The sequence below is a fragment of the Rissa tridactyla genome, chromosome 1 (assembly GCF_028500815.1).
Source record: "Rissa tridactyla isolate bRisTri1 chromosome 1, bRisTri1.patW.cur.20221130, whole genome shotgun sequence".
Classification (NCBI taxonomy): Eukaryota; Metazoa; Chordata; class Aves; order Charadriiformes; family Laridae; genus Rissa; species Rissa tridactyla.
In genome coordinates, this window is record NC_071466.1 from 135301314 (window position 1) to 135329047 (window position 27734).

Sequence of the window (27734 nt, forward strand, 5' to 3'; positions counted from 1 at the left end):
AAAAAATGAGCAATTTATTCCTTGCTTTCTGTTCTTCAGTGGTTAATGACATTTTCCACGAGCCCCAGTGCTGGATGAGAATTAACTGTGCTAAGCGCTATAGAGCAGCAGCCAGCAGAAAAGACTGCCCGCCCCACAGAGCTTGAAATGAAAGATCTCCGCAGACTAGCAAGGAGTGAGGATCTGAATAGATGGAGGTTTTTATAGTTCAGAGTGGTTCTCTCTCTTTTCCCCTCAGAGGGAAATGTGTCGATACCAGCAACACAGCCTCATGCCTTTTGAAATTTGGCAGCGTGGCTTAGTTTCATTGGTGCCAGCCCAAATCTCTTTCAACACCAGAGTTAGACATGCCAATGGTTTGCCGTCATTGATTTTGAGTGTTTCTGTTCTGTCAGTTCCATGCAGTTGGGTAAATGGATCTCAGTGCAAAGAAGCAGCGGAGATATCTGTTGCTGACACTGCTTTAATATCTGTCTCCACAAAATGTTGTTTTAATTTCTGCTAGCCTCATGCCATAGGGATTATGTGCACAGTGGATTGATCAGTGCAAGCTTGCGTGAGCGTTTGGAAATGATTTTGACAGAGCTGTTGTAACTCTGGAGAGACAGATTGTATAGCATAGTGGTAACACGGAGAGACCAACAGAAAAAAAAACCAAACCAGCAGAAAGCCTCATCCCTCACTCTTGTTAAAGCAAACATACAGTGAATCCCCTCGTTGAAGACTGCTTAGTTAAGGATGCTAGAATACCTGCTTAAGTCCTCTTGCACATATGAATATCATCAGGAACTAGAATTACGCCTCAAAATGTTGTTTGTTATCATCATTGACAATATTCTAAAAACAGTTGGCCACAATTTGTCAATATGAAGTGTTCGATTAAGTTGCCTCTGTGGCCAGCAGCCTTTTTTTCCTCACTTCATTTGCTCTGTGCGTAATCAAACACAGTTTGGTACATGGCTGAACAGGCCTAAAGCTGAAAATTCAGATCAGGGAAAGAGAGATGGATTATCGTTTTATTATATACACACATATATATATATATGTATAAATAATTTATTCACAAATACTCAATTTCTGGTGTCTGAAACGTGTGAGCTTCTTTTACTCATTGCCCAATATTTGCCAAGTGGCAAGTGCACAACTGACTTAAAGTAAGCGTTTGAATTGTTAAGTCTGGGCTGTTTTGTCATCAGAGACAGAGATGTCCTGTGATACGTTGTTTCTTCTTGTATACCTCAGAGACAGGTTTCTAGTCTGTATGTTATTGTGAATCTGTTTAAAATTCAGTTTCCATGAATATATAAAGTTCCCTTAGTTGGTCCATGTCACTAATTGTAAAAAGTGTTTGGGGGTTCTTCTAGCTCTCTTTTGAATACTTTAAAAAAAAAAAAAAAAAGGGGGTGTGTGCTGATCGATGTGTGCTTTCCTGGTTCATGTGTGTTTCTTTGTGTATTGGGTGTAAAGGTGGAAGGAATCTTTTTTTCCCCTTCTGGTTCAGATATGGCTGAAGGGTAAAAGTTTCAAAAGTTTCGCTCATTGTCATCCTAAACATAATTAGAGTTAATAGGCTGTAGGAATTGAGCCAGATATTGAAAAGATGTTTTAACATTTCACATAAGCGGCAGATTTCCTAGGGTTTTCTCATGTAGTTCAGTAGGAAAAGGATGAAGAAGAGCTTCTACTCATTGAATCCAAAATTTTAGAACAGCAGCTTGCAAGAATTGGGTCCCGTCTGAAAGTGCCTTGGCTTGACAAAAGGCAGCGAATCACAGTTACAAGATGCTTTCCCTCCCTGCAAAGACTTCTGTAAGATCTGTAAAATCAGCTGATGCTGCAACAACTTTTGGCTTTTAAAGCCTCATCTAAACTTAATACAGATCCAGACACTGCTCTAGATACTGCCTGAAGCAAGTAAACATTCTCATTTGTAGTAAATCATTCACTGTCCTAGAAATTATCACCTTTTTCCCATGTCTAATTTTATGGCTTTTTTTAAATTCAGTGTGGTGAAGAGAAAACCAAAATGAAGCCACTGTCCTTTTGGTAAGGTTTCACGTGTGACCAGATGAAACTGCTTCCTAAATGCATCGTGGTCTGCTTTTGAAAACAAGAAGCCTTCTCTTTGTTTACAGGCTGCCAATGCTTTGTGCTTGGTCAATAGTTTCCGGGCCTGAATATGATTTTTTTTATATTAATTTCCATGCTCAACCCTGAAGCTAGTTAAGCTTTCATACCTTTTGATCTCTGTTTCCTAAGTCTGCCAGACGTTGGGAGGGGAAAAAGGTCATTGAAACCAGGGTTTTCTTTCTTTGCTGTTTTTGGTGACTTGACTTCCTGTTTTCCCATTGTGCCAGATGTGGTCATGTATTTTGTCTTGTTTTTCATTTAGTTCATTACTGTGTAGTGGTGACTGTGGGGTCCTTATGCCCTTGAACTCTGCAGATTAACTCTGAGTGTGCCTCACTGCCATGGGAGCAGCCGGCCTGCAGAACAAAAATATTTCTCTGAGCTGGTGAAGTCTGATGTAAGACCCCATCTTGCATGCAGTAAAAAAACCCAAATTGACCAGGCAGACTCATTTTTCCTTCTAGATTTCCAGTACTCTTTTGTTTCAGCTGGCTGCCTCATGGCAAATTTCAGTTTTCAGCCTAGTGTTTAGTAATGCAACATGGCTCGTTTAACCAGACATATGCATTTGTCCTAAAAATGATATGATAAATGTATATGTCAGAATTTAAAGCACCGCTGGAAATTTTACAGCTACAAATGCATGTGTCTGAGCATTTGACGCAGTTCAGAGATGTTTTATATGAGTATAGAGATGCATGGAAGGGCAGGCATGGTTTTGATGTGGGGATATTGTATTAAAATTTTAAAATCATGCTGCTAATCCCAAAAGACCATAGAAGAGCAGCTTTTAATGAAGGTACGACAAGTTAAGTGACCTGACAAACATTTCCACGTACCTGCGTGCTGTTTTGTGACTCTCCGAGTACTGAACAAAAAGGTGAGTCTCGGATGCATTGAAGGTCATTAGGTCCATGTGGGATTGTGTGTTGGCCTCACCAGCCGTTGGGTGTAAGGAGAGACACGGCGTTGGGGCAGACACAGGGAGAAAAGGCTTTGCAATCAAGCACTTCCTCAGTCCTGCAGTGTTTCCCTTACACCCGTTATTTAATGCAGCACGTGTAGGCCAAGCTTCAAAGGCAATATTGAAATTCAGATGTATGAAGTGCAGGCACAGAAATGAGGGAAGGGGTAGAGGAGTGTGAGACCAGACAGATTGAAGTTAAGCATGTATCATGCACAGGAAAAGCTCTATGTCTGCACCTTCTGTCTGCTTCCCACCAAGTACTCTCTGCCTGTATCAAATGGTTAAAATTTTCAGAGGTTCAGCTTATTGCATATTTTCTGCTTTTGTGTTTACATGAAGGAGAAATTACAAAGAACTGGAGAGCTGATTTTCTGTGAGCAGAGTCAGAAAGTATTTCTGCATGTTTGTCATTTCAATAAGCAATATGGTGCTTTATTTCCCTTGTAAAAGCTAAAAAAAAAATAAAATTCTGTGCAGAAAGATTTTTCCAGGCACCTAATTAAGACACAATCAGGAAAGCAAGAGGTGGGACAGCAGATTTTTTGGGTTTGTTTGTTTGTTTTTTAATTACATCACTTGCCAGTCTTCAAGGGCTGTTAAAAAAAAAAACAAAAAACACTTGGATTTTTTTTTTCCTAAATATAAATTGCAAATTCATTTTTTTTCTAGCAGAGCTAGAGTTGTAGTCTGAATACTAAAGAAGTTAGAATGTTCTTTGGGCTATTTTTCTTTCATTCAGGTGCGGAACTATAAAAATAATAAAATAACTATGGCTAGACCTTGTTTAATTTGTATCTCTTTTATGTACTTTTTTGACAAAAGTTTTTCAGTGCTAAATTTCTCTGAAACATTTAATTCGTACATAGTGTATTTCCTTTTTTTAACACCCTGTACCGAAAGCCACTTTGTGATTCCTGTGTACCTACATTCTTGGAAATGGGATGTTGGCTCCTACATTAGAAGGTACTTCTAGACTTATTTTTAATTCCTTGGCATTTTTTAGATTCCGACTTCAATACCATTCAACACAGGACAGACAAAATAAGATGTTTATTAATGGTTTCAAATAGTCTAGCATCCTGAATCTTTCTTTAACAAAGCTTCTGAGGACTTTTGGAACTCTGGCCTCTTCCTATAGGGACTATAAAGGGATCTGATTATCAAATGATTATTTCAGCCGAACTTCTGATAATTTTTGAAAGTCTGCTCTGTAAACCTCAGGGAAGACCTAAATCATCTATGACTTTGATTTCTTCAGTTGTTTTTCTGTTGATGTCTGTGCGTGTCAAACTTGTATCATTTTGGAATTGGGCAGTAACCTTATTGACAGGCTTCGAAAATCTCTTTATAGATGATCTGTGACAAGAAAGTATCTTGTTATTTAGGACTCACTTTTCTGAATTGCTGGTGAAGAGTTTTCGAGGTGAAAGATGGTATCCCTCTTCTCATTGTCTTCCAGCTGCGGTAGTCCTTTGCTAACTTGTATAATGTCTCTCTCCAGTCCTTTACCATAAATATCCTTCTGTCCCCTGGAAAAGGTTGAAGGAGACAAGGGTAGCTGATTGGAGTTTTCTCTCCAAATGTGATCCTGGCACCCCACCTGCAGAGCAGAGCTCTGCTGTTTTATTTAGGCTGCATCTTCTTGCATTTAACTTTTGTTGGCTGTGGTCTCTCATGAACTAATTTTTGTTGGGGTTTTCAAAGGAAATTCAAAGGTTTGATGCCCTATGCCAGATGATAGCTGACATGTGATGATTTTTTTGGAAAACCCTAGTTTTAATTCTAGAGGAGAAGGACTAGGCAGGGTTTACCTGATCCAGAGGCTGATGAAGGGGAATCCTGAGAACTGCTAGAGGGTGAAACGCAGGAAGAGCAATCGTCTTGACATTTTTCTCTGCCCATATGTGATAGATATATCAGGGTGTGTGACATAGAAGAAGGATGGTTTCCAGGGCATGTTGGAGCATGTATTAGGAGACAGGCATCCCAGCATTGCTCCTGTGACCACAGGAAAGTGAGAGGATGACTGTATCTGCCATGGCACGGTGCTGCAATACCCTTTTCAATCCAGGGCCCCAAGTAGCAGGGGTAGCCGGTGTGCCAGCAGGCTGGGCTACTCAAGCAAAAGTGCGATTGTCAATTCATTGGCAATGCAAGCCATAAAGGTGTTGCGGGAGGGGAGCATGAGGCGGGGGAAGTGTGATCCTCCTGCCCAACAAATGGCATTAGGTGGATGTGAGAGTGTAAAACAACTTGGTGGTATGTGTTGGAATAGTGGTGGTAGCTGTAACTGCACAGCAGAGGCCATCTGATAGAGGGAATGGCCCAAGTGATAGATAAGATTCCTGTGCAGGGTCACAGGGGAGCAGTGGGGCAATGATACTGGTGCAGAGCACATCCTTGTATATCCACATCTGTCTTCAAATGTCACTTCCACTTTTCCTTTACCTGCTCCAGAGAAGCCCACTTTTGATAAAAGTTGCTGATACGGACTAGTGGATAACTTACCAGAAAAGCTATATTTTGAAAGAAAGCTCTCTAGAGGAGTAATTTTTATGATTGAGATTTTTCATCCCTTGGGGCAGCTTAGGGGGCAAAAGTGATTTACATGTGTAAGCATTAATGCTGATCCTTGCTTTCCATGAATTGACTGGTTGCCAACATCACCCAGCTAAAATTTGCCACTTAACGCTATTTTTAGAGCTGAGTTTCATCCCTGCACATTTTCAGCATGCTTTGGAAGTACCAAAGGTATAGATTAGAGGTACATGAAGCAGTAGTATTTCATGTTTGGATTGTAAGCTTCTTTGTGGACACTAAACGTAGCAAAACTTACTTGAGGTTGGTAGATTCAATGAACCTCAGTAGCCAGGCTGAATTACTTAAATGTCCCTGCAATCAACATATTCAGATGCTCACGTTTCCTAGGATTGCCAAGGTGGGTGTTTTCCATTGCAAGCCTGTCTATATTTTGTTTATTTGTTTTTGTTTCACAATCTCTTGTTTATTAAAACGCCCAAACTTTCTTAGCCATCAGGACTGTCAAGGAGAGGTAGAAGTATGGGAACTAATGCCAGAAAGTGAATTTAAAGAATCCACAATTTTATATGAAGCAAATTAAAAACTGCAGAATTTTTGAGTGAGGCTCATTGCCTTAGGTGGCTCTAGTTAATGGATTTTGCATGTCTATGATTGGCAATACTCTTTTCCTCTTATAGCATCAAGGATTTAGCAGGATTTGACATTGCGTCTCTTCCCACAGAACTATATTATTTTTTGTGAAAGTTATTTAATTTTCTAAATAATAGACTGGAGGAAAGCACTACTGCCAAATTCAAATGGTCAAGGCTGTTTTTCCTGTAACTGTTTGGAAATTATTATCTTTGGCACCTGGAAAACTTAACTCAGTTCCTTTTCTTTTTGAAGGTTCTTTATGTTCATTCCTGTTTTGCAGGTGATTGAATGATTTTTATAGTTACAATTGTCAGCATATGGGGACTATTATATATGTTGTACAATGGTTGTCAGGGCCATTTGACCAAAATTTTAATTCCACACTTCTGTATTCTGCAATAGCTTAAGATAAGATGTCCTGTTGCTGACTAGTGGGTCTGTTTAGCTCCTGTTAGTAGGAGCGTTCACTCTTTCCCCTTTGAAGCTCTTCTTTCTGGCACATCACTCGCATCTGTTCAGGGCAGAGATCATGGTGGGAGCGTCATCTATTGGCAGGTCTGCTGTTCACATAAAACAGGTAAGACATGAGTTTTGGGACCTGGAGATACTAGCAGAGGTTATTGTTCTAGAGCTGCCAGTTGCTACTTGCTTTAGAATTGGTGCAATAAAGAGATATTTTAATGAAGAAAAATAGAGGGCACTAAAATTGCCATGCTGCAAGACCCAAATTAAAAACAATACAGCAAAAGCATCTCTTTGTCTGTTATTTCTCTGTAACTTGGAAATACATAAATATGGTTACTCTTGCTCTCTTTTATATTCCTGATTACTGCCTTGAATGGAAGGAACATATGTCAGTGGTTTTTAGACATTTGCCTCCTTTTTCTGTACTTCCAGGTTCTAATTGACTGGATCAATGATGTGCTGGTGGAGGAGAGAATCATTGTCAAACAGGTTGAAGAGGACCTTTATGATGGGCAGGTGCTGCAAAAGCTGCTAGGTGAGTTCACACAAGAGAAGGCGTCCTCAAAGACTGGAAGGGGCCCAAAGTTAATCTCTTCCAAAGCTGCAGACAGCAGCAGGTCTGTGCAGCAACTCACCATCTCACCAGGGATACAGTTTGTTTCACTGATCGCTGCAGTGTCAGCTTCTCCATCTGTTCTTCTCAGGCTGTCTGCTGAAAGGGGAGGAAATCCAGATTATTCCTAGGTTGTACTTCTTAACGTATAGCCACTGCTGTGTCAGCAAGTGGTAGTGTAGCCGTTTTGTCACAGGTATCACTGATTTCTCAGGCTTCCTGTGGAGGCTATGTTTCCACCCTCAGGCCTGCAGACATTTAAAAAGTGTTCAGTTGTACATACATACATATGTAGCTCAGTTGGACTGAGCATATCTTACAGGAGGAAGGTGGGCATGTATATTTTGCAGCCTGAGACTTTAACTGTACCGGTTTTTCCTCATTTTGTTCCTGTTGGGCCTCTGGCTGGAGAGCAAATGCTTCTCCCCTGACCTGAAGCTGTCACAACTCAGCCCCAATCTTGTGTTGCGTTCAGTGGTGTCTAGGTTTCTTCAGCAAAACTTATATTACCGAATCCGTCCATCTTTGTGCTGCCTCACTGATGCAAGAGGCAAAGCGTGTCGTGCTTGCGGTGGTGCTCCTGACGCTGGAGGCCTCAGAATTAAAGTCAGCCCTCTGTTGTGCAGGTCGTCTTTTCTGGTGCCTGCAGGAAAGATTAACAAAGTACAGTCATTAAACTTCAAGTAGTAGTTGTTATTCTGTGTGAGAGATGTTTCAAGAAGATCTGTCTTGATAGGCAGACACACAAAAAAAAGAAAGATAACAGCTTGTCGGTGGGCTTATTTTGTAGCAGTTTGGAGTAAGAGGTTAGCAAATGGCTGTCTGACTGAATGAGGTGGAGTTCCTTATTTAGTTAATTTTACCAAGGTAAAAGAAGTGCCACTCAGAGAGGCTGGAGTGGCTTCGTACACAGGGTGTCAGGGTGAAAGGAAATAAATTTCTTCTTGCTGACTGGCAGCTAACCTGGGCTAAGAATAGATAGGAGCCATAACACATGACTAAAAAATGAATTTTGTAGTATAATTTTTTTTAAAATGTCTAAAATAATTTAAAATATTATTTGCATGTTTTTGGAGTCAGCTTAAAAAAGATTCAGAGACATTTTTTCCATTATTATTCAGATATTGGTAAAAATTTCCTACTGTAGATTGATAGAGACAGTCAAAATGTTCAAAGTATTTGTGAGTCAATAATGTGCAAGTCTCTTCTGTTTGGGTTGTTAAAGTACTTTTGTATTTCTGTCACTTTTTAAAAAATAGATGAGAGAGACCTTCAGCCAGGTGGAATGTCCAGAAGAAACATACTTTTGAACTTGAAAGCAGAAATGTTTCCATTATTGGAATAATAGGTTTTGACAACTCTGAAATGTTTCTGAAACAATATCTGGAGTTGAAATCCATCCTGTTTTGTGAAAACAGTTTTGGTGAAGTATGTTGTTTTTTTTTGTTTTTAAGGACTGGAGTAATAATATATAATTGGAATATGTTCAACCAGTCCTGACCTCATAGTCCCAGCAGCAGAGTGAGTTTGACCATTTTTTTTCCCTGGGGTGGAGGTGGAACAGAGATGAGCTTTTTTCCATTGCTCTGGTGGCTGGAGGACTCTATCCCACCTTCCTTGTCTCTCTTTCTTTTTTTTTTCTTTTTTAGACAAATTCACCTCCTGCGTCTTTGGCAAAGGTCACAATGCAGAAGAAGAGAAGAATGACTTATCTATGCCTTTGGCAACAAATATTTATACTACAGAAACATAATTCAAATTTTATTAATGGCATTTTACAAAATTTCCTGCATTAGTTCATTTTTGGAAGTAATCAACAATGATGTGACATGACAAGATTATATCAATTTATTTACTTCTTTAAATTAGTTCCACTAAGCCGGTACAAATCTGTGGGTCATATGAGTGCATGACTCTTGATGGTTTGAGGAAGCAAAGTTAGCTTTAGCTTAAATTCATGCATCAGCTAACCTGAAATAAAGCTTATTGAGCTGAAGTAAATGGTTACACAGTATTTCCCCTTTTTTGTCCTAAATTAACTTGAAAAGTTAACTTGTTAGAAAAGCCCATTAAACCTGTGCAGATTCCTTGTGTAGTGAAGGCTGTGTTATGCCAAATGCTTTTCAGCAGTGAAAGAAAATGGGAGGTATAAAAAGTATTATTACCAACTTGGTGCCTATCTGAAAGTTATTATATATTTTGATGCCTGATTGATGAACGTGTTCTGCCAGACCGTACAAGTTTTCTCTCACAGGTTTTATTGGAATTGACGCACTTTGATGAAAGGCTTGTTTTCAGCTATTTTTCTTTCTGAGGAAAATCATTCTCTTGGAAAATTTCTAGCAGAGTCTGTCTCTGACCAGTGCTCCGTGCTCTTTATTCCCACCAAGGCCCTTGTTTAATCTGATTTTGCCTGTTCTTTTTGTTGCTCTTTTCTTCAAATGCAGAAAAATTGGCTGACCGTAAACTGAATGTGGCAGAAGTGACGCAATCTGAAATTGGTCAGAAACAAAAGTTGCAGACGGTCCTGGAAGCTGTCCATGATTTACTCCGACCCCATGGCTGGACAATCAAGTGGAATGTTGACTGTAAGGACTCTGTTATGCTTTCTGTCTCAGCTTCACGGGCAAGGAGGGTATGATAATCAATAGGTTGATCATATTCTCTGTGATGCAGTGTGTTTTTTATAATTATTTATATATTTGCATAGAGGGTGTTAACACATCCATGTATGGAATATAGTTGGTACCTTCTTCTGTGGTCTTTGTTTAAGGACAGATGTACATGACTCTGGAATAATTGAAGTAATTTGTTCCTTTAAGGCTATGCTTTCATTAGAAAGTCTTTTGTTTGCTTCCTGAATTTGAATCCCTACATATATGAGAAATGTGTTAGTCATTCAGGTACTAGAGGGTGATCTAATCCTTTGGGCCACCACAGTAAGAGTAAAAGGGTCCTGCATCCTGCTGGAGGATGCAGTTTCTGACAGGCTAAGCAGAAAGTACCCTCTGTTCAAGCATGGCCTGTTACAATCCCAAAGTGAGAATGGAATTTGAGAAGTCCCTTCGCCTAGGTACTGGGTGGGGTTCATCTCTTACAGCCAGGAAAGCTTGTGTTAACACTTGGAAGTCTCCTAAAAGCAGAATTCTCCAGTACAGTGGAAGGCAAGTGATTGAGTCTGCCTTTCTTCATTGATTAGAGAGGGAGCTGAAATGTTTGGGCTCCTAAGTTAGGCCTGTAACTTAAAGGGAGGGCTGAATCTAGGCTTTGCTACCTGTAAAATTATATTGTAGGCCTTGTTAATTTAGGAAAAAAAGGAAGAAGGATAAAAAGAAAAAAAAGACTGTTTTCCCTAAGGGTATTTTTCACTACCTTTTCCCTGCCTTTTTTTCCAGAGCTGTTTGCTTAAAATAAGGCCTCAGTATTCTTTTATTTGCTTTATTTTCCTTGTTCCCTGCAGCAATCCATGGCAAGAATCTGATTTCCATTCTTCACCTTCTGGTAGCTTTGGCGATGCATTTCCGGGCTCCCATTCGACTGCCTGAACATGTGTCTGTTCAAGTGGTAGTTGTACGGGTGAGTATGAACTCATAAGAGAAACTGATCAGAACAATCGTTTATCACTCTGATTTTGCAGTACTGGGCTGCTCCCATCCATTGCCCTCGGATCTCTTGTCATTTAGAAAATTCTTGTCCAAGCTGTTTAGTGAGTCCCAGTCCTGGGAATGTGTTTTTGGTATGCTTAAATGTGATCCTGAGGACATCGTATCTTTATTATGTTTGGGACCACCGTTTACTACTGCAATGTCAAGCTAAAAACACGTGATGGGTTTTTGTATAAGAGAAAGTTATGTCTGTAATTTCTGGCCCTTCAGTAAATGTTTTTTGCCATACATTTTTTGTAGAGAAGCCATTGAAACACAGCACAGAAAGGAGTTTCAGCATGTAGAATCTCCCTAGTCTGGGAAGCCTGTTACTGATGATGTTTTTCCCCAGTGACTTATTATGCAGACTTAGACATGTTGTTTTCCTTGGCATGCTAATAGACTTTCATAATTTCTTTCGCAGCCTTGCATTTTTGTTGGCTTTCCTTAGATTTGGAGAAGAGATCTGACCTGAGGAACCCTGACTTCTTCCCTCCTGCCCTAGATAACGCTCTAGTTATTCCTTTCTCTGCTTGGTGTTGACGATTTCCTTTCACCTACAAAGACTCTACTTCAGCACATATGTACTTTTGCTTTTTATCTTGCCTTCTATCCCAGCTGAAGCTCCGGTGGCAGTACAGTCTGTACCATGTGAACCCATCTTTTCTCAACAGCTGTTGAAACACCAGGCAGAGCTGTTCCAGCTGGCTCTCTGATCATGCCGTGACTACCTGCTGTGGTGCTCAGCGCTGTTGTTGCAAGGCAGGCTTGGCTGCTGCCAGCAGGCTGTAGAAGTGCTTTCTATATGTGCCATTTACTTTTAGAGCTGTCAGGCTGTAGTAGGTTTCCTTTCAAGAATAAAGCAGATAAAGCAAGCTCCAGCTCTGTTTTGCAAATGCAGACCCCCTTACCAGATGCGATTGCATGGTGGTTGCTTAGGCAAGCCTCATTTTGCTTTACATTTAAATAATGACATTTTTCCAGACTGCCTACCTGAATGCTCTAGAGGTACAGGGTGCGATGTAAATGAGTAATTGATGGATACTCCCAGGCTCACAATAAATGTATGTATTATCCTTAAGAGGTGATTTCGAACTGCTTTCAGGCTGCTGTACTTCTTTCATTTTAAGAATGGTGAGTTAGGTATAAAGTAACATGAATGTAAATAGGAGACTAATTTCTTTTGAAATTTCTTTTGACTGTCTTGGAAAGTTAAGGAGGAAAACATAAATGTAAGGTGGTCAACAGTCCTCTCACAACCCCGATGCTAAAAATCTCCTTCTGCCCAGTACAGTGAAGTGTCTTCTGTAACTGATGTCAGAAAAAAACCTTAGGTAAAGAGGTAGAACCTCCCTCTCCTTGTCCTTAGTTCAAGCTTCAGGACCCTCCACTTCTGTAGCAGAGAGAAGGCTGTGGAGAAGGCGTTTTCACATCTTTTGCTGTTGGAGTGATATAGAGAAGACACCTACTGAGAGCATCTGGTTCACCAGAGTCCCTGCATCTTGAGCCTAGAGAAGGCTGAGGTGAAGACAGGATGAGGTAAAGGCTGAGAGAAACTAGGGAAGAGGGAAAGAGCAACTACTGTGTTGCCAAGGGAGTGCCTGAAGGTGTCAGAGCAATGGTACAATGAGAGTTAATTTAAGCACGAGAGGCTGTAAGCTCTTGCTTTTGGACCTAGAGCCTGGAGTCCTGGAGATGGTTATGGCAACTGCTGGCTGTGAGCGTACCTTAGCTGGCCCCGTGCAATAGGAGGCTTGTTTTAGGCCCCCTGTCCTGCTGCTAGGAAAAGCTTGCAACTCTTCAGCTTTGTTTATTTAAATGGAAAGCAAGGCACAGTATAAACTGAAGCATGTTTCCTCTGGAACAATAACTTTTGCCTTATAGTTTGGTAAATTGAATTTTTGTAGTGCAGCATCCATAACCTAGTCTAAAAATACAAGCTGGCTCAGTAACACAGATCTCTTTAAATGGATTTTATTTAGCCTTTGTTATACTATGACAAGCAGACAAGCAGAAGAACGGTAATGAGGTTAATATTGTTCCTAATCAGAGTAAGAAAACTATTATTAAGAAGATTATTATAATTATAATTATCAATTTATTGTCAAATGATCTTATTACAGATCTGTCAAACTCGATCACAGTTAATGTAAGATGTCTGCTCTGAGAGGTTTTAGTTTAAATGTGTTTAAGGGCATTAATCAACAGTTTTTTAAGTGACTGTAAACTTTGCAGAATTGACCCTGCAGCAAGAAAACCTTGCAGGTGTCGTGGGAGTATTGTGCAAGAACACACCCACACTGAAATTTTCAAAACTGGTTAAATCTCACTTTCATGGGTGACTTTGGCACGTAGGATTCTCATTATCAACTTTGTTGAGCCATCCTCACACTGTGCAGATACGTGAGGTGCTTCTTGCCCAGATGGGCTGTGCTTACACTATGAAAATAAAGAGTCATACTGGTTTAGCAAGTTACTGCTTAGCGAAGTTGTGTGCATTTCCATAGCCCACCCCAGAGCAATGCAGAATACCCTATTAGCTTGTGTAAGTGTTATGGGCTTTTTCTTCTCTAATTTTTAGTATCCTGCTCCATAAAATGATATAATATTATGACAGCACTGTGCTACATGGAAAGTATTTGTCAAGATCTCCACAGACTGGTGGTGATTCTGCCCTTCCCTTAAATTCTTCACTTCCTTTAGCATCTTGAAGTGACAGACTGAGACTTTCCTAAGGTGCTTTTTTTTTTTTTTTAATTAAAAATAGTTGATTTACAGTGTGAGAAAGATGTGTACCTGAATCCGTGTCTGTCAAACCCACAAGTGTTTTGGAGAGGACTTTCTGCTTTACCTGCCTTGGTAGGAAGAATCTTTACCTATCTATCTGTCTGTCAATATTACCTAAGAACAACTACGAGACTAACCCAGCAGAAAACCACTTTTGTTTATATTATTTTCTAACGGGCACCATGAGGTAGCCCCTCGCAAGAGCAGAGATCCTAAAACGTAGTTACTCGTAAACCTTTTTGAAATCAACCTCCAGAATTGGTTTTCTTGGTGTTCTCTGTGTGAAACGGAAACTTTTGTAACCATGGCAATAAATGTCCAAGTTATACATGAAGAGGCCTAGCAGAGCAAGGTGGGTCTTTTTAGTTAAGATCCTGTTGATAGCTACTCCAAGTGCTGAGTTAAGAGTCTAAGATGATACATGTTTTAATGCTGGTGTCACTCAGTGTTTGCCTGTCGTTCCAGCCCTCCTCAGTGAGGGCAGGGAGGAGAGAAACTCTGTGGTTTCAGTGCGTTCTTCCAGTAAGAACTGAAAATCCTGAGATTTTTTCTTCCAGCTGACTCTACTGCCTGATATTTGAAACATAAACTTGCATGATGAAGAAACACCCTAATTCAGCAAAACAAAAAGGTTCTTAGAAATAAGTGTAAAAATTGTTCTTAAGGCTCACTGTGTTGGTTATTTTCACAAGGCTCAGGAATTGCCACCTTTTGCACTTAGCTTTCCTCATCTTCGTTTTTAAAATGGCAGCATGTCCCACCTTGGTGCTGCTGGGAGATCTGAGGTATTTTTACAGTAATTCCCTTGCAGTCGGAGTTGCAGATTGAAAGGTCAGAGGCAAGGCAGGGCGAAGAATAAATGTGTCAGGTGGCAGTGCTGCAAGGAACCAAAGTTTTATCAAAGAATGACATTTGCTTTTGGATTGAAAAGCTAAGGGACCTAGGCTTCCTGTGCAAGCAGCATGCTCAGCTGCCTCGGAGGGGGCTACGCAGAAATGCTGTTATTTCCACCTATCGGGGAGTCAGTGTTGGCATCTGTTCTTCTTTCTTATCAGGCGTTTGGAGGCATTATTCACTAGTCCCCACTTAGTGAGATTTTGTTCACAGTTTGTAGCATCTTGTCCCTGGGGTACGTGGTGCCTGGAAGGTCCAGAAACCTGCATTAATAAAGCAGAGACGTGGTGGGGTGGAATAAAGACAACATTGTTTTGTATGCAAGAAAACATTGCCCTGTCAGATGCTTTCTCATTTTTCCATCCACGCTGTCATCCTGGCTTGTTTCACCAAACCTTCTGGCGCTGTTCCCGTGGCTCCCTCGGGGGAGCAGGATGAGATGTATGCACGATAGGGAAGTGAGGGGCTGTGAAGACCTGGCCAGCTGGCGGCATCCAGCACAGGGCCCAGCTCAGGCACGGAGCTGTAACAGCAGAGCGATGGGAGACCGCGGCTCCCACTGTGCTTTCAGCCAGGCTCCCTGGGTGGTGGCTTGAGAAAGCAACGCTGCCTTTGTTCGTTGAGTACGGGGTGGGAGGGCAGGAGTTCTTCTTACTGTTTTTTAGATTTCAGTTTTTATTTCTTAAATCGCTTCTGGGGAAGGGATGTGTTTCTCTTCAAAGCTGTTCTTCCTAATAAATTATTATTTGGGGTTCAGCTGATGAAAATGATCGAGGCCACCACACATATGTGTACGGAGTTTGTGCCTGAGGGGACGGTTTCCCTGCTTACCTGAGCAAGCAGCTTTATTAACTCTGCCGTAAGTCATTCTGACAGACCCGGTTCCTAGATGGCTGCTGAGATTTGAGCTCTTTGTGTCAGCTTTTTAACCACAGGGAAGGGAGGAAAGAAACTCCTCCATTCAGGCATAAGGCTATATCCCATAGTTTTGGAAGGGACTCATAGAGGTGTTAAGAAAGTTTTTGAATCGGGTAAAAGCACTTCCAGCCTCCGAGAAGCACATGCCATGTCTCCAAAGCTCTGGAGAGGCTCAGAAACATTTGAGCCCACCTGTGTCAGGGGGCTGTGTTGTAACAGAGCCGAGGAAGCTGTTATAAAGCTGTTCTGAAACTGAGTCTCACCACGTGCTAACTCAGTTGGGTAGGAGACTCCTTATTCATGCAGAAAATTATCCTGAGGAGAGAAAACCCAGTAACAGGGAAACACTATTCGTTGTGAAATCACTAGTTGGGCTTTTTATGCTTCCTGCGTTTCCTTGGTGGATGTGTTCCTGACAGGTGTGTGACTGGTGGCCTCAGTAACGTGCCTGCTCTAGGAGAGCTGCCCTCATGCCCGGAGAGCTTTGCCGGCACACCGGAGCCCTGGCCTGGGGGCAGCCATCCATGTTATTTCATCCCCAGATCTCTCCGGAGAGCCAGGCTGCCAATTGTGTCAAATTGTTGGTTGGCACCGTGACATGAATGAGTGCCCTTGGAGAGTTTAAGACGGGGCTGACACACTGTCTCTAATTTGTGTTCCAGGCACGATGTTGACTCTGGTCTCAGGAGGAGAATTGTTAGCGAGTTTGTTGGCTGCAAATATATATATATATATACACACACACACACACACACACATATCTCCCAAACATCCATTTGGCTGTCAGCCTGATAAATGCCACTGTTCTGGGAGTGAGCCCTCCTGTGTCAGCTGTTTCACTTCTACCTCTATGAAACTTAGTGAGCACGCTTTATCCAGTTTTCTCCTCTGGGATTCTGAAAGATGCTGAATGCAGCAGAGCCCCTAATGAACTTCTCCTTCACTAATGCCGTGTCAGTTTCTAACTCCCGTCTTCCTTTCCAGAAACGCGAAGGCCTCCTTCAGACCACTCATGTTACAGAGGAGCTGACAACTACAACAGAGTAAGCACAAAACATTTTAGCTTCAGAGTGTGTCTGTGGTGCATGATGTGAGACCATTTACAAAAACAAGAGAGATACTTAATCTTCCCCTCGCCCCTGCTAAATTAACAAAATCCTTTAATGTGGTGGTGGTGATCCTTTAAGTATATAGAAATAATTTGGTCTCTGGAAATATGTTACAAAGGAGAAAAATGTCTTCTTGACATTTTTGTGTTACAGAAGCTTTTAACCGAATAGTTCATTGACTGTGACCTTTGTGGGCTTTTTTTTTTTCCTCTGCCTTCTGGGGGTAGCCATATATAACTAACGTCTCCCCAGTGCTGTTGCCTCTCTTAAGTGAAAGACCAATGTAGGTATTTGGGGGAAGAATTAGTTTGACAAAAGGCAATTCTTTGAAATACCTCTCAAAACTGAAGTGATACCGTGTTATAATTGTAAGGAGAGATGATCTCTGTTTTCAATAGTATCTCAGGACTAGAGCTCAGCAAAACTAAATTAAATAAATAAACCTCTTTCCTCTCCCGTTTTTGCAGCGGATTACTTTGCTATATATTTTTACAGTCCTTTTTACAAGGAGAAGGCTAGACATGCACTTTGGCTGCAAATAAAAGCTGAGCTTTTCCATCATGTGGCCTGAAGGCAGCTCTTCTAAGAGGGGCTTACACGAGCCCTCCTTCGGTTTATCAGGGTATTGGCTCCCTGTAGAGCTGGCTCAGCTTTCCATGACTTTGAAGATAAATGAAGTACCATGTGGCTAGCTCAGTGGGGAAGATCTTTCAGATGGAAACGCTCAAAAATGAGATCATAACATCTCTGTGTGGACATTAAAGATCTCATAGTGTTTTTTGTAGGATCAGAGCTCTGCCTCAGGTTTGTTGGCCAGAATCCCTCCCCTCGCTCCTATGCTCTTGAACAATGTAGTTAGCTTGTCCTCTCCTTCAGATGTGGTTTGTAAGATGTAATCTGCAGAGCGGGGGTTTAGACATTTTTTAGCAAGAAAGATGTTTACAGCTTTGCATGTGTGTTTATACATGTATTTTATTAAGTTATTTAATATTACACAATATTAAGAGGTTTACTGTTTAACGTGTTGCGTACCCAGATTTAAGTATAGCTAGAGAAAATGCAGTGATCAGCAGAATCCAACATTGACTGAATACTTTCAAATTCCTCTGTGCAAATCAGGGCCTGATTCTCAGCTGATAAACATCTGCATCTGTCTGGTGATGTCACCGGCTATGTATATAATTCATATGTGGCAGTTTTATTTACATAATATCCAGATATGATGTATGTTTTCTTTCTTCAGAGAAAACAGATTAAAGTGAGATAGATATCCTAAGCTGTGTGGTGTAGCGTCTGATGACTGTATTTGTGGAAACTGTACACGGAAGTACATTTGTTCATTCACTCTTCATCATAAAAATAGTTATGCATAAGAAATCATAATTATGTGTAAAACATAATTGCACATTTCCGTTCATTTCAAATGTATCTCCCTGATATCACTGGTGGTCTGCTTGGGGACATTCCTGCAGCACGTTGGGTCTGGTCTGCAACATGCTCTGCCTCCTGACTTGGTAGGAGTGGTTAGCCCTCGGCGTCTTGCAGGAAAAGGCCCGTTAAGCCCATGGTGTTGTCTTTTCAAACTGATTATTCATGAACTAACCCAATATGTTTGAATGCTCCGACTTGCAGGATGATGATGGGAAGATTTGGTAAGTAGCAAAGTTGACTCTGAAATTTTTTTTAATTTATGTCAGGCACAGAAATCTTGTCTGTTTTCCTTCAGCAGATCAAGACAATGGATTGAGCAATTCTGTGGGGTTGGAATGTATTTGCGGGGGCAGGTTTTGTTACTCCACACAGATGTGGAGCATAATGGGTAGAACCAGATCATCCAGTATACTGCTTGTGCTCTTTAGACTGGTCTCTGTTGACTTGTTTTCATTTGTAAGTAATGAATAGCAAAAATGCTGCACAGGGCAATATTTCCTAGTACTGTTGTTAGTGACTTTCAAGTAAAAATCTTTGCAACTCCCAGCAATGAGAGTTACACCTTCTTCGTAATGTGACCGTTTATATATAAATAATACATGAAAATGACTGAAGCAAAGGTGTATGGTACAAGGTCTAAGAAAGCTCTGCTTATCTGTCCACTTTCAGCAACCAGTCAGCCCCCTCTAATTCCTTTGCATGGAGTATCCTGTCTCCTCCATGTTCGCTAGATTTTAGAGTTTAGATCTTACCAACTGTAGATCTTGTCTTCTAAGCAAAAAGCATTTTTTTTGGTGTTGCTGCCAAAAGACTTCTCTTTTTGCATTTGGCTTTGTTAGTGGCATTAAGTCACTTCTTCTCACTGAAGAGATGTGGGCTCCTGTAAAGGACTGTGTGTGATGAAGAAGTCGTCGTTTAGTTTCTCTGTTCCCCAGTAATAATATGTGAATGCTACCATTTCCCATCTTGCAGAGTATCCACATTAATAATTGATGTCAGGGGGTTGTAGGGGCTACATAACATATCTTCAGATACCAAAGGAATTTGGATAATAAATATGTTTGTTTATTTAACAATAGAAAACTATTAAAATGTGCTTTGTAAATAAAAAGAATGTGAACCTGGAAAAACTGTTAAAAACTATGTTGAAATTTTGAACAGCTTAAAACCCAGACACTTTTCCAGCATTTTTTAGCCTTTTTTTTTTAATGCAACTGCCATTGGTTAGATTTCTAATTTTTCCTTGTTTTACTTAATGATGATAGTTGTCATCCAAAATCTCAGTGTTTAGAAAATTTCAGTCAGCCCAAAGCTGCTGCAATGTGAAATTTTGCGCTAATATAGTCAATTTAGTAGATTTTAGATTGGATTACCTGTTGTTATACAATGCTTTGAAGGTCTAAGTGTAATTTAAATATTCATACAGTATGTAAGCTTTGCTTTTCATACACTGCTGAATCAGATTTCACTCGTGCTCCGTTTTAAACTTTATTGAAGTCACAGGTACTACCAGTAATTTTAAATTAAGCAAATTAATATCTCATTTTGATGCTGAGCAATGGATGCAACCGTGGGTATCACTGTAACTGTAGTGCACCAAAACCACATGATGTTTCAGTGGCTTATTGTTTAAGTTAAGTTTGGGGCATAATCAAAATTTGTGTTGCATTTTAATTTTTCTTCTGCCTACATATTTTGTGACCCATGATGAATGGCAGAAAAGAGAAATCACTGAATGATATGTTTATTTTCAGTTACCTTTAAAATTCCCAGGGGAGTTTGCTTTGGCATTTAGTTAGACACCAATAACTCTTAGCTTCAGTCTCTGTTATGTGGCTTTCTGAGAAAGACCTTTAAGCTTGGGACATATAACTTGCTTTCTATACTTGGCTGTTGGAGGTGTATTGATTTTTTATTTTTTTTCCCCTAAAACCAGAGCGTGATGCCTTTGACACCCTTTTTGATCATGCACCAGACAAACTCAGCGTAGTTAAAAAGGTAAAAAAGAAAATTTGAGTTGTATTTTCTACGTTGCTTTATTTCTTATGCTTTTGGAAAGATATCCAGAGAGATCTGGAAAATAGCAGAAGAGGATTCCGAAATAGTGAAAAGGGTATTTATCCCCCAAAGGTCACTGTTTCAAAGCCAGGTGATACCTGGATTTGTTGGCTTCGGTCAGGCTTGTGTCATTGTACTCTGGTTTATGGCTGAGGCTTTTCTTGGTAGCGCTGCCAGATTCAATCAAAATGACACAGGTTAGGAAAAAGCTACTCTGCAAAGTACAGATCATTTAAGGGCATTAATCAACAGTTTGTTAAGTGACAAACAGATCATTCTGACTGGACAGTCGTACACGCTTTTATATCCCGGGTACTGTCATCCAGCGAGGAGGGGCTGGACCATAGGCTAGTGAGCGGCTAGTGGTTGTGGCCTCTCCTCTAGGCTCAACAGCAGCCAGAGTCGTGCATGTGTCTTCAGCTTTGGTCTCCCCAAGAAGCACTCGCTGTTTGGTTTTCAGCTCATTTTTGTACTAAAGATGATCTTCCACAACTGGAAGATATTTTCCACAGTACCCTGAAATGTGATTCACCCATAAATAAGTTTGCTAAATGTAACGCTTTTACAGAAGAGTTGCTTTTGTCCTGGGGCTCTTCTACTTAACACTTATTCATGTGGTCCTCTAGTCTCTCCTCTGAGGCTGAACATCATCGCAAAGCACACCTATCTAGACATATTCTTGACATGTCTCTCTGTGCTAGGCAGAGCAGAGGGGTAAAGTAGCTGTTGATCTCTGCCAGCCCTTGTTAGTGTTAGAGAACGCATAAGGAAGAGACTCCACGTTGTTCCATGAGCTAGTTCCAACATGGCTGTTAAGCTGTGTATTAGAACAGTAGTATGCAAAGATCAATGTTGTAATTTGTCCCTTTGCTTGTATGAAACAGAAGATGTATGCATTTAAAATAGTGCTTTGAAGTCTCTGGAAGATTTCATCTTTCCAATCTGAAACATCTTCTAGAAGAGTGACTTTAAAGTTGATAGAGAATTAAGTTAACTCCACTCATGCAATACAAGTGTTAACACCCAACTCTGTGTCCCATTTGGATGTGGTATAAGCAGGCTGGCAGATCTCTCTGCTTCAGTACATTAGCACATATCTCACTCATAGCAGCAGCTCATAGCATGCCTGCTTCCTGCGGGAATAGAAATGCCAGACTTGGGTTATATCCCTACTGTAATTTGCTAATTGATATGCACACATCGCTCCAGGAATGGAGGTGTGTGCAGAACAGGGCACTGTTGGCATCTTCTCTTGGGAGCCTTAGCTCAGTGCTGCTGATGCCTTGCTCCCAGGCAGTGGATCTTCTCCAAGAAACTGAAGAAATTAGTGTGGACAGTAAGTGCACCTACTGCTTGCTTCACCTTCACGAAGAAGCTACGAAAGAACCAATGTCATCACAGCTTTTTCCCACGATGCTAAAGTATGCTTTATGTGCTAGGAAAAATAACTAGTAAGCTGTATGTAATAGCACCATCTGGTGACTTCTGGCATATGGTGCAACAAAAATGACTATAGGACTTGAGTTGTTTTCAGTTTTATGTACTTAGTTATGCAAAAGCAAATAGCACACATGCATATTAAAAAAAGCTTAAAAAAAAGATTATGTTAACCCTTTCGCATAGGCATTGACTGGAGTGTCTAACATCCATGTTTCTGGTGTTTTCTTTTATAGTCTCTGATCACCTTTGTGAACAAACACTTGAATAAACTGAATTTGGAAGTAACAGAGTTAGAAACCCAGGTAGGAAACTTTGTCTTATTGTATGTAATCTAACCGTGTAAATTGCAAATCTGGGCCCTCACTCCTTAAAACCTTGTTATGCAACCGTTTATCTTTGGACATGTTAATTTATGGGATCAGGGCTCTGTCTTTTAAGTAGCAATGACATTCACTGATGCTTGCTTCCTTTACTCATGTTTACACATACTTCATATTGTTGTTGATTTGTATTATAAGGTGAAATTCTTGTATATTTAATAGGGTCATACTAATGACTGTAGAATATGGCTAGATTTGAGGGCAGCTTGCTCTTGGTTCAAAGCGGAGTGCTGCAAAGCAGTTGCTATAGTTATGGGTGGATGGTGGGTTGTGTCTTTTCTAGCTGTGAGAGTTCCTGATGAACTGGAATAAGCTCTTAATAGCTGGCTGCCTGGGGCTCTCAGGAGGAGCGTGGACCGCAGCGTGCAGTTCATCATAGAGATATCAGTGCTGGCTTTGATCACATCAAAGTGGGACTGGAAACAATTTTGCTGTTGCAGCAAAGGCCTTCATATCCTCCTCTTTACCCTGCTGCCTGGGCACATGCACTGTGCTTGCTTCTCAGCAGTGTGGATTAACGACTCGTAGCTCCTGTACTGCGGTGGCTTGACTGCCAGCGGTATCCAGTTTAGTTTGTTTAAAGCTAGTGAAGGTGTCTGTCAACCACCACCATCTGCTCTCAGGAGTTCTCTTTGTCTCTAGTGCAAAACTGGGTACCAAATATGCTTGGAAACCTTAAGTAAGTGTGCATAGTTCTCACTTTACAGATAAAATTAAGCGATTTTCAGGCATGGGCTTGGCTAAGCAGAAGTAGATATTCTTTCTAGAATTCACTGAGCTGTGGAGAGATGGTTATCTTATTGTCCTAGGGGAAAAAAAATAAATAGTGCAGTGTCTAGAGATTTATACCAGGAGTATAGGTAATTGGTTTGAGCCTGGCTTAGTTTAATACTAGTCATTCACTGCTATTTTATAGCTTTGCTGAAATAAATGGGTGACTGGATCTGTTCTGTCACAAGCAATTCTTGCTTAATGCCTTGAAGTACCTAGCAATTTATTTTTGAAAATGTTCAAGGATGTCACATACGCCATATCAGTATCACAAGTGAGAAGTCTGTTAGAAATAAAAAACATTACCCCCTTAGCCAGTAAGTAGTTGTCCTGTCTGGTAGGAATACTGAATAGTATTGCTGAAAGTATTTAGTATATTATTTAGTATTTACTGAAACCGTAAACTTTTGACTTGGGGAAAAAACAAATCTTTTGTGAAGTCAAACTTCCTGCCTGTGACAAGGGAGACTTATTTCAAGTTCTGATTAAGGGCAGAGATTTCAATGTCCAAAACACACAACTTAAGAGGGATTGTGGTTGAAATGACCAGGTACTGTAGTAGTAGGATTGGGAATATATAACATGCAAACATGTTTCCCATGTTTTTTTGTTTGTTTTTTTTTAAATCGAAAAAGCTTTGTTAAATATTGTAGTGAAGTTTGCAAGACTTCTCAAGCAAATAAAATGAATGTGAGGAAAAGCAAGAATAGACATACATTCTCTAACCTCACCCCAAAGTATTCAGTAGCCTAGTAAATAGGTAACTGGCTAGAGATAAAGAAGGTCTTGTTTTCAGTCCCTGCTATTCAGACCAAATAGTCTGCACAACTAAGGAGTACAAATTGTAGATAACTCCCAGGTGAATTGCTTTTAATTTCTTCTGCTTAGAGCTATTTACTGTATGTGAGTAATTTAAAATAGTGGTTGGCACATGATCTTTCATGGGTTAATGCTATAGCAATAGCTGATGGCCTTCCTTGTTTTGCTCAGGAAGTGAGGGTAGGGGAAATGCTGCTACCAGATGCAGGGAGAAAGCTTTGTATCCTGTGTTTTTTTCTTTTCTTTAGGCTCCTAAGAAAAGACTGATTTAGCTTACTCAGCTGCACTGGTGATTGCAAGGGTATAGGTGAATCCAGGGAGCAGATGAAACAAAGCCCTAAATGCTTGTTACGCCTGCTGTCAGCTCCTTGCTATGGCTGAAAGGCGCAGTCTCTGACTCCTGAACCATCTCACACTTCTGTGCTAGCAAACAACAGTGGTAGAAATCGAAATACGTAATTTTGGCCAAGCATTCTTTGTTTCACTGATTTATGAATGCTTATTTGAAAACAGATGCTTTCACCTAGGATTGTCATCAGTATTTCTGTTTAGTTTGCAGATGGTGTTTACTTGGTTTTGCTCATGGGTCTCCTTGAAGACTATTTTGTTCCACTTCACAACTTCTACTTAACACCTGAAAGTTTTGATCAAAAGGTGGGTAGAAACTCCACGTTATATTCTTTTTGCTTTGTTACCACATGGTATTTGCCAGTCATTGTGTCCTTTCTCTTTGTGCCCAGTAAATCAGAACCTGGTATATTTTTCTCTTCAGGAACTGTAGCAATGATGCACTGCCTGTGACACTCGATAATTAATACCACTAAAAGTTGCTTGTGAAATGAATGGGTAAATTCCCCGTAGTTAAGGAAGAAAGGTATTCTGTTACCTAGCATCAAACGACACATAAAGCTCATTAATATCCGGAATGAATAAATCAGTAATAAGTGCTTTGTTCTGTATAGTACTTTGCATAATCAGAGTGATTTATATAATTGTAGTACTGCCTGAAGTGTTTTTGTGTGCAGGGATGCCTTATTTTGCTAGACAGCAGAGCTGATGCCTGGCCTTGCCTAGTATGTGCTATGTAAATAGGCGAGAACGACGAAAGGTGAGAGATGGGAAGCTCTGCTTTAACTGCGACCTATACATCGGGATTGACATTGAAATAGAGCTTCTTCCCAAGGTCACGGAATGTCATCCTTAAAAACTGCCCCCTCATCTCAGTAGTGTCAGTTGCCTACTACCCATTAGTTCTTTTTCTGTAGTTTATTTAATGTTGCTTGATATGCAAATGAGGTACTGCAGTAGAAGAGGTGGTACCTGGGTCATGATCTTTGGTTGATCTGGGACTAGAAGCTACATGTTGAGTGCTCACAGGTAACATGCTTTGGAGCTGGTTTAAAGCCAGGATGGATGCCCTGATCCTGCCAGGGAGCGAGCATGCAAAAAATTGCCTGTCTGAGGTCAATTTGTGAACACAGACGTCTGGTTCCTTGTTCAGTTCCTGGCAGGATCACTGATAATGTTACTGACTTTAACTTTTGCGAGAATGTGCTAGCTTATCATTTTTGGGTATTTCTTTCTATTTTGTAAAGAGTGAATGACTTACTGCCTAACAGTGTTTTGGTCAAAATGAGCTTTGAGGAAGAAGAGTGGATTCTTTGCAGTCTTAGATTGTCTTACTCAATCAGGGTATTGGAGATGGAAGGAGACAAAATAAGTGTCTTGCTCATCGCCCCACACTTGCTCCATTGTCCTGTGTCGTTCCTAGTGTGAGTGCTTAACACACATTTTATTGTCATAACCAAAAGTTTGCCTCTTTCTGTGGTTGTTCCTGGACATGCACACGCACATCTGTGTATATTTGGTGCCTCGTGTCGGAATACTCTGAGCCTGGTTGTGCTAGAGTAATGCATCTGCCCCCTGCTTTTTATTCGGTCACGTTCTGCTGTGGAGAGGGTGCAAGCATTGTGTTGGCTGAGCTGGAGCAGGAGATGGCTAGGTCAGGAGTGGAAACATTGGCAAAAGTTAAAAGGTAGAATGCTTTGTAAGGCGAGGGCTGTTTAAAACGGTGGGGTTTTCATAATGTCTTCAGCGCAGATTGTTACTGTCAAGCACCCGTCAGCAAAGGTACATGCTGTCTGAGGGGTGGGTGGGACTTCGTTGTCAGTAGAATAACCCAGCTTTGCCTGGGTGGATCATATCGGGATTGCAAGAGGAAACTGAGCTGCACCAAATAGGTGCTGTTAACGGACTCAGGCTAATGGGCTGAGCCTGCTGGTTCTATAGGTTATGTAGGGTTGTTTGACTTCCTCGGGAGGTGACTAGTTGATATTTGGGAGCTTAAAGGGTCTCCCTAAAGGCAGGAAATCAGACTCCGGTAAGAGGGGCTTCTTTAGGTGTTAGGTTTGTGGATAGGATGGGAGTTAATTCATTTTGAATGTTGTGTACTGCACAGGAACTTGATAGAGCAATGGGAAGATAGTTATCTGTTATGTCTTATACAAGCTCTCCTTTATAGCTTTCTCTTGCTTTTTTATTCTAGTATCTTGAATTTTCACCCTTGTAGAAATGCAGGATGCTGATTGTAGCCAGCACCTGTTCAGTTACGATTTTGTTGTTTATCGTTTAAATTCATAAAGATTATCCAACATTCCTGAAGCAATGTTGTGATTTCGTGTGAAGACTCTGCCTTGAGGAAAGGGGATTTGTCAATCAAAGAAGGAGAGGTAAAGTTTGTGATTTTGGGGAAAGGAAAAAACATTTTCATCTTGAAAGTAATTGGTTTTGTCACAATGAATGAGGAGGAACTGTAGCAGGTAAAAAGAGATTAATAAAGTCCTGAGCAATAAGCGCCAGTGAAAGGGGCCTTTCTTCCTTCTTGTAGGGGAGCTTTGTATGCATAACTCCCTGATTTTCAAGATGAGTAGCTTTAATTAAACCTCTTCCCCTTGCTATGTATCTCCAGAACTGTCATTTGCAGTAACAAAAATGCACAGAATTCATAACCTAAATTACCTTGCTTAAATTTTGGTACGCACGGACAAAAATGATGCTATGCAGATCTATTTAAACCATAATGTTCACTCCTCAAAAGAGAGATTAAAAGAAGACACCCACTGTCTTGCATTTTTCCTTTTTGTCCATTTTCTTTCCTCTGACTTTCATGTATCGTCCTTGGTGGCTTGTTGAGGAAGCTCTTTCTGTAAGTTGTGCGTAGCTTGTTTTGCAAGTTCACTGCACAGTCTGTCTAGGAGCTGCCACCACCATGCATTTTTTGAAGCATTTGCCTCATTAGAGAAACTTAATTTGGCTTTTAGCTCTGTTTTCAAGTAGAGGAAGCCAAAGCACCAAGAGACTAAGGGATTAGCACAAGGTCATGCAACAAGCAGCCTGGCTTCTCGATGATCTGATGTTGATGTTGCTTGATATGCAGCTGATAATTATTCAGAAAAGACTACTGTTTTTTGAAAATAATTCCATTTAGTGTCCTTATTTCTTCTTTCTTACACACCCATATGTATTTTCTCATTTCTGTTCAGTTATGTCACTTCTGTTGCATTCCTTGTTGCCTGGATGGCGAGTGATCTCTTGCTTTGTAGTTGGAAATGTTGATCTTGGGTACAGGCAGGAAGAACTCAACAAAACGCAGCTCTGTTGTAGTTGTTACTGGGAGCTCTCTGGCCTCTGCCGTAGAGACTGAGATTGGGGCTTGATGGCCTTCCCTGGTTCATGTGGTACTCAGTCACATTTGTACACTTGAAATTTGGCAATCTTAAATTACTTCCTTTGTATCAAAAAGTGGATATTTGCCCTATAATGATGCAAGCTTTCGTTTCTTAGACTCTCATATGTACTTTCTGCCATGCTTAAACATGTAAAAGTTTAATATTGATTTAAATAGAATTATCATTCTCTGTATCAAGTATAGAGAGAATAAAGCATTTTTAAAATTTAATTAAAGGCTTTTAATTCCTATATAACTTTGAGATTCTTACCACTTTACCTCTTTTCAGGTCCATAATGTTTCCTTTGCTTTTGAGCTAATGCAAGATGGAGGACTGAAGAAACCAAAAGCTCGTCCTGAAGGTATGAACATGCCTTGTAGCTTTAAACTGTACATGAAGACATAAT

The 27734-nt window shown here is 40.6% G+C and overlaps 1 protein-coding gene across 5 annotated transcripts in view; it reads left to right on the forward strand.

The window, feature by feature from the left end:
• The window catches only part of PARVB (parvin beta), a 65418-nt gene that overhangs the window by 29694 nt on the left and 7990 nt on the right, over positions 1–27734 (forward strand). For all 5 annotated transcript variants that reach the window (XM_054192383.1, XM_054192415.1, XM_054192391.1 and 2 more), the window contains exons 4-12: positions 7169–7271; positions 9797–9937; positions 10810–10925; positions 16577–16635; positions 18334–18353; positions 20069–20130; positions 21864–21932; positions 24153–24254; positions 27617–27689. In XM_054192383.1, coding sequence (XP_054048358.1) covers positions 7169–7271; positions 9797–9937; positions 10810–10925; positions 16577–16635; positions 18334–18353; positions 20069–20130; positions 21864–21932; positions 24153–24254; positions 27617–27689 — 745 coding nt within the window. The remainder of the gene's footprint in view (positions 1–7168; positions 7272–9796; positions 9938–10809; positions 10926–16576; positions 16636–18333; positions 18354–20068; positions 20131–21863; positions 21933–24152; positions 24255–27616; positions 27690–27734) is intronic.